Here is a 7,268-nt window from a genome sequence, read left to right on the forward strand (position 1 = left end):
GTGTTCCATTATTAAAGTGACCAGTGTTCCATTATTAAAGTGACCAGTGTTCCATTATTAAAGTGACCAGTGTTCCGTTATTAATGTGACCAGTGTTCCATTATTAAAGTGGCCAGTGTTCCATTATTAAAGGGACCAGTGTTCCATTATTAAAGTGACCAGTGTTCCATTATTAAAGTGACCAGTGTTCCATTATTAAAGTGAACAGTGTTCCATTATTAAAGTGAACAGTGTTCCATTATTAAAGTGACCAGTGATTCCATGTCTATGTATATAGGGCAGCAGCCTCTAAGGTGCAGGGTTGAGTAACCGGGTGGTAGCCAGCTAGTGATGGCTATTTAACAGTCTGATGGCCTTGCGATAGAAGCTGTTTTTCAGTCTCCCGGTCCCAGCTTTGATGCACCTGTACTGACCTCGCTTTCTGGATGCCATCGGGGTGAACAGGCCGTGGTTCGGGTGGTTGATGTCCTTGGTGATCTTTTTGGCCTCCCTGTGACATCGGGTGCTGTAGGTGTCCTGGAGGGCTGACAGTGTGCCCCCAGTGATGCGTTCGGCAGACCGCACCACCCTCTGGAGAGCCTCGCGGTTGAGGGCGGTGCAGTTGCCGTACCAGGCGGTGAAACAGCCTGACAGGATGCTCTCGATTGTGCATCTGTAAAAGTTTGTGAGGGTCTTACGGGTCAAGCCACATTTCTTCAGCCCTCTGAGGTTGGAGAGGGGCTGTTGCGCCTTCTTCACCACACTGTCTGTGTGGTTGGAACATTTCAGATTGTCTGTGATGTGGACGTCGAGGAACTTGAAGCTTTTCACCTTCTTCACTGCAGTCCCGTTGATGTGGAAAGGGACGTGCTCCCGCTGCTGTTTCCTGAAGTCCACAATGAGCTCCTTCATTTTGTTGACAATAAGGGAGAGGTTATTTTCCTGGCACCACTCTGCCAGGGCCCTCACCTCCTCCCTGTAGGCTGTCTCGTCATTGTTGGTAATCAGGCATACTACTGTTGTGCCATCTGCAAACTTGATGATTGAGTTGGAGCGTGCGTGGCCACGCAGTCATGGGTGAACAGGGAGCACAGGAGGGGGCTGAGCACGCACCCTTGTGGGGCCCCTGTGTTGAGGATCAGCGAAGTGGAGGTGTTGTTTCCTACCTTCACCAGCTGGGGCGGCCCGTCAGGAAGTCCAGGACGCAGTTGCATGGGGCGGGGTTCAGACCCAGGGCCCCGGGCTTAAAGATGAGCTTGGAGGATACTATGGCGTTGAAGGCTGAGCTATAGTCAATGAACAGCATTCTTACATAGGTATTCCTCTTGTTCATATTGGATAGGGCAGTGTGCAGTGCAATGGTGATTGCATCATCTGTGGATCTATTGGGGCGGTATGCAAATTGAATTGGGTCTAGGGTGTCAGGTAAGGTAGAGGTGATATGATCCTTGGTCGAGGCGGAAACATTTGAGTTTCAATCCTGCAGAAATAAAATTATTGTTCAGTATTGCTCCTGTAGGTTAGTCCTACAAGAAAAAATATTAGAATGCAGGTATTATGTGTATGATTCCTGTAGGAACAGTAAGACTCGTGCAGAATTGGTCCTGCAAAACCATTCCTGCAGAAATCATCTAAACTAAATTCTGAGGGACTTCCTGCAAGAATTATGTGTAGGAATCCTGCAGGAATTGTAAGAATCTGCAGGATTGGTCCTGCAAAACCATTCCTGCAGGAATCCTGATGGTTGTCTGACAGGAAAATGATCACAAAAATCATGTGGGATTTCCTGAAGGACTCCTGCAGAAGAATCATGCAGGAATCATGTGGGACATTTTTGTAAGGGTTGTTTTTCAAATTTAGAAACAGAAAATGAAAAATGTGTCGTTTTTCCATAACAAAAAAATAAATAACAAATCATACAGTACATGGAAGTGTTTCTAAAATAATGGTGTGGAAAAACGATTGTAACCATTTCCGAGTTTGACCACTAGGCTGTATGGGTATTATAAATCATACTCCTAGAGCGTCTACTAAATGACTAAAATAAAAATACATGTAAATTGAACAAATAAAATAATTAGACTTGCAGGGGTAGCCTACTCAGGGAGTTTTGTGAAACACTGGCCATAACCAACAGAGGGCATTGTGGGAGAATGTGTCAGCTCTGAGGGGAGAGGGGGATGACGTCGTGTATCTTAATAACGGGGAGAGAAGACGGATTGGGACTCTCAAAACGACAAGAGATTCATTATGAACCGTCCGACATCAAAGTGTATCATGCTAAACATCTAACGGAAAGCGATTGGATGTGTTTGATTCGGTCTTCATGGCTCGTAAGACATCGTCAAAATCCACTTTATCTAAGTTGGCGCTGCTAAGGACAGTTGGCTAACTAGCTAGCATTGTGGTTAGCATTATCTTTTTGCTCCAACGGAGGAAGGAAGGGGAACAGTTGACGCACTGCTCGGCTAGCGGGCTGTTAGCTAGTAACTTAGCTAACTTAGTTACGTTGTTTCTTTATACCTGACTCACTCAGTTTGACAACTAACTTCAAAGAAAATAATTGTGAATGTATGACTTTTTTTGTTGTTGTATTTAGCTACTACTAGAGCTATCAGCTAACAAACCAGCAAGATTATCATATTCATAAACTGTTGCTTTGGGGTTTGAAGCATTTGATCCAGACCCTGCTGCTGCCTTTCCAACAGATCAGCTGTGATGGCTACAGATATGATCGAGAGTGAGGTAGTGTTGAAGGCTGCGGCTGATAACGATATGAGTCTGAACAATAGCCCAGACCTAGACACACCCAGGATTTATGAGAGCCTGGGAGGAGATATCAGAGACACTCCGAGCCCTTCCTCTTCGGCAGTGTCAGGAGGAGAAGAGGAAGAAGATTTAGAAGACCTGCAAAACAGCAGCACAGAGCTTTCATTGGAAAATGGCGAAGAGGCCGCAGGAGCAGCGCTACAGAGGCCAACCCAAACAGGAGGTCCGCCGCAGGAAACGGTGACTCCAGACAATGGAGAAAAACAGGAGGAAGGGGTGGAGGTGGTGCTATGCTCCACTCCCGTCAGAATGCCCCAGACATACTCGACCTCTGGACATAATGGAAGGTATGCGCTCACTTCTTTCTCACCACTGTGTGCTATCTTGTACACTTTAGTTAGAACAGTTTTATGTCAATACCTATACAGGAAGACTGCAGTCTGCCTAGAGCTGCTTATTATCAATGTTATTGTGCTGATGTCCTTTATTGTCAGCGTGATGGCATCAATATTAGGCATGTTACTGATATCGCAGCCAGCTATCCCAGGAAATTGCAACAACACAAACCTGCCAAATACCAAACACACATCCATTCAAAATCCTATTTTCCCCAAAACCTAACTCCTAAACCCAACCCCAAACTAACCCTAACCCTAACTCCTAAACCCAACCCCAAACTAACCCTAACCCTAACCCTAACTCCTAAACCCAACCCCAAACTAACCCTAACCCTAACTCCTAAACCCAACCCCAAACTAACCCTAACTCCTAAACCCAACCCCAAACTAACCCTAACTCCTAAACCCAACCCCACAGGGATGATTTTCCTCATTTAACTATCCTTGTGGGGACCTTTGGGGATTTAATTTCCCCGTGAGGATAGAAGAACAAGACCACACACACAGAATGAGCAACACTACTACATACTACCACGGTGGACAGCATCAGTTTACTCTGTCTACCACGGATTTCTCTTGCTGTGTATAACATTAGGCTGAATAAACAGGTCTCTGACTTCATTAAGTTCATTAATTGGCTGAACTGTCATTTACTCAGCATTTATACAGTTAGTTTTAGAGAATCACATTAGAGACTGTCATGGTTGAGTGTACAGTGTTTAGTAGTCACATGTACAGTGTTTAGTAGTCACATGTACAGTGTTTAGTAGTCACATGTACAGGGTACAGTGTTTAGTAGTCACATGTACAGGTTACAGTGTTTAGTAGTCACATGTACAGTGTTTAGTAGTCACATGTACAGTGTTTAGTAGTCACATGTACAGTGTTTAGTAGTCACATGTACAGTGTTTAGTAGTCACATGTACAGGGTACTGTGTTTAGTAGTCACATGTACAGGTTACAGTGTTTAGTAGTCACATGTACAGTGTTTAGTAGTCACATGTACAGGTTACAGTGTTTAGTAGTCACATGTACAGTGTTTAGTAGTCACATGTACAGTGTTTAGTAGTCACATGTACAGGGTACAGTGTTTAGTAGTCACATGTACAGGGTACAGTGTTTAGTAGTCACATGTACAGTGTTTAGTAGTCACATGTACAGTGTTTAGTAGTCACATGTACAGTGTTTAGTAGTCACATGTACAGGGTACAGTGTTTAGTAGTCACATGTACAGGGTACAGTGTTTAGTAGTCACATGTACAGTGTTTAGTAGTCACATGTACAGTGTTTAGTAGTCACATGTACAGTGTTTAGTAGTCACATGTACAGGGTACAGTGTTTAGTAGTCACATGTACAGGGTACAGTGTTTAGTAGTCACATGTACAGTGTTTAGTAGTCACATGTACAGTGTTTAGTAGTCACATGTACAGTGTTTAGTAGTCACATGTACAGGGTACAGTGTTTAATAGTCACATGTACAGGGTTACAGGTGTTATTACAGGGTACAGTGTTTAATAGTCACATGTACAGGGTTGCAGGTGTTATTACAGGGTACAGTGTTTAATAGTCACATGTACAGGGTTACAGGTGTTATTACAGGGTACAGTGTTTAATAGTCACATGTACAGGGTTGCAGGTGTTATTACAGGGTACAGTGTTTAATAGTCACATGTACAGGGTTACAGGTGTTATTACAGTGTTTAGTAGTCACATGTACAGGGTTACAGGTGTTATTACAGGGTACAGTGTTTAGTAGTCACATGTACAGGGGTACAGGTGTTATTACAGGGTACAGTGTTTAATAGTCACATGTACAGGGTTACAGGTGTTATTACAGGGTACAGTGTTTAATAGTCACATGTACAGGGTTACAGGTGTTATTACAGTGTTTGATAGTCACATGTACAGGGTTACAGGTGTTATTACAGGGTACAGTGTTTAATAGTCACATGTACAGGGTTACAGGTGTTATTACAGGGTACAGTGTTTAATAGTCACATGTACAGGGTTACAGGTGTTATTACAGTGTTTGATAGTCACATGTACAGGGTTACAGGTGTTATTACAGTGTTTAGTAGTCACATGTACAGGGTAGCAGGTGTTATTACAGGGTACAGTATTTAATAGTCACATGTACAGGGTTACAGGTGTTATTACAGGGTACAGTATTTAATAGTCACATGTACAGGGTAGCAGGTGTTATTACAGTGTTTAGTAGTCACATGTACAGGGTAGCAGGTGTTATTACAGGGTACAGTGTTTAATAGTCACATGTACAGGGTAGCAGGTGTTATTACAGGGTACAGTGTTTAATAGTCACATGTACAGGGTTACAGGTGTTATTACAGGGTACAGTGTTTAATAGTCACATGTACAGGGTTACAGGTGTTATTGCAGGGTACAGTGTTTAATAGTCACATGTACAGGGTTACAGGTGTTATTACAGGGTACAGTGTTTAATAGTCACATGTACAGGGTTACAGGTGTTATTACAGGGTACAGTGTTTAATAGTCACATGTACAGGGTTACAGGTGTTATTACAGGGTACAGTGTTTAATAGTCACATGTACAGGGTTACAGGTGTTATTACAGTGTTTAGTAGTCACATGTACAGGGTTACAGGTGTTATTACAGGGTACAGTGTTTAGTAGTCACATGTACAGGGTTGCAGGTGTTATTACAGGGTACAGTGTTTAATAGTCACATGTACAGGGTTACAGGTGTTATTACAGGGTACAGTGTTTAATAGTCACATGTACAGGGTAGCAGGTGTTATTACAGTGTTTAGTAGTCACATGTACAGGGTAGCAGGTGTTATTACAGTGTTTTATAGTCACATGTACAGGGTTACAGGTGTTATTACAGGGTACAGTGTTTAATAGTCACATGTACAGGGTTACAGGTGTTATTACAGTGTTTTATAGTCACATGTACAGGGTTACAGGTGTTATTACAGGGTACAGTGTTTAATAGTCACATGTACAGGGTTACAGGTGTTATTACAGTGTTTTATAGTCACATGTACAGGGTTACAGGTGTTATTACAGGGTACAGTGTTTAATAGTCACATGTACAGGGTTACAGGTGTTATTACAGGGTACAGTGTTTAATAGTCACATGTACAGGGTTACAGGTGTTATTACAGGGTACAGGGTTTAATAGTCACATGTACAGGGTTACAGGTGTTATTACAGGGTACAGTGTTTAATAGTCACATGTACAGGGTTACAGGTGTTATTACAGGGTACAGTGTTTAATAGTCACATGTACAGGGTTACAGGTGTTATTACAGGGTACAGTGTTTAATAGTCACATGTACAGGGTAGCAGGTGTTATTACAGTGTTTAGTAGTCACATGTACAGGGTTACAGGTGTTATTACAGGGTACAGTGTTTAATAGTCACATGTACAGGGTTACAGGTGTAGTATTACAGGGTACAGTGTTTAATAGTGTTTAATAGTCACATGTACAGGGTTACAGGTGTTATTACAGGGTGTGTTTAATAGTCACATGTACAGGGTTACAGGTGTTATTACAGGTGTACAGTGGGTTACAGGTAATAGTAGTCACATGTACAGGGTTACAGGTGTTATTACAGGGTACAGTGTTTAATAGTCACATGTACAGGGTTAGGTGTTATTACAGGGTACAGTGTTTAATAGTCACATGTACAGGTAGCAGGTGTTATTACAGTGTACAGTGTTTAATAGTCACATGTACAGGGTTACAGGTGTTATTACAGTACAGTGTTTAATAGTCACATGTACAGGGTAGGGTGTTATTACAGGGTACAGTGTTTAATAGTCACATGTACAGGGTTAGGTGTTATTACAGTGTACAGTGTTTAATAGTCACATGTTACAGGTGTTATTACAGGGTACAGTGTTTAATAGTCACATGTACAGGGTAGCAGGTGTTATTACAGTACAGTGTTTTTATAGTCACATGTACAGGGTTACAGGTGTTATTACAGGTACAGTGTTTAATAGTCACATGTACAGGGGTAGCAGGTGTTATTACAGGGTACAGTGTTTAATAGTCACATGTACAGGGTTACAGGTGTTATTACAGTGTTTAGTAGTCACATGTACAGGGTTACAGGTGTTATTACAGGGTACA

General features: G+C 42.3%; 1 protein-coding gene across 1 annotated transcript in view; it reads left to right on the plus strand.

Annotated features, from left to right (window-relative positions):
- The first annotated feature begins 2,188 nt into the window (after positions 1–2,188).
- bnip2 (BCL2 interacting protein 2) overlaps positions 2,189–7,268 on the plus strand; it is a 104,999-nt gene continuing 99,919 nt past the window's right edge. Inside the window, exons 1-2 of the mRNA XM_065002808.1 lie at positions 2,189–2,312; positions 2,688–3,095. Coding sequence (XP_064858880.1) covers positions 2,698–3,095 — 398 coding nt within the window. The 5' untranslated portion in view covers positions 2,189–2,312; positions 2,688–2,697. The remainder of the gene's footprint in view (positions 2,313–2,687; positions 3,096–7,268) is intronic.

Source organism: Oncorhynchus nerka, linkage group LG17 (assembly GCF_034236695.1).
Source record: "Oncorhynchus nerka isolate Pitt River linkage group LG17, Oner_Uvic_2.0, whole genome shotgun sequence".
Taxonomy (NCBI): Eukaryota; Metazoa; Chordata; class Actinopteri; order Salmoniformes; family Salmonidae; genus Oncorhynchus; species Oncorhynchus nerka.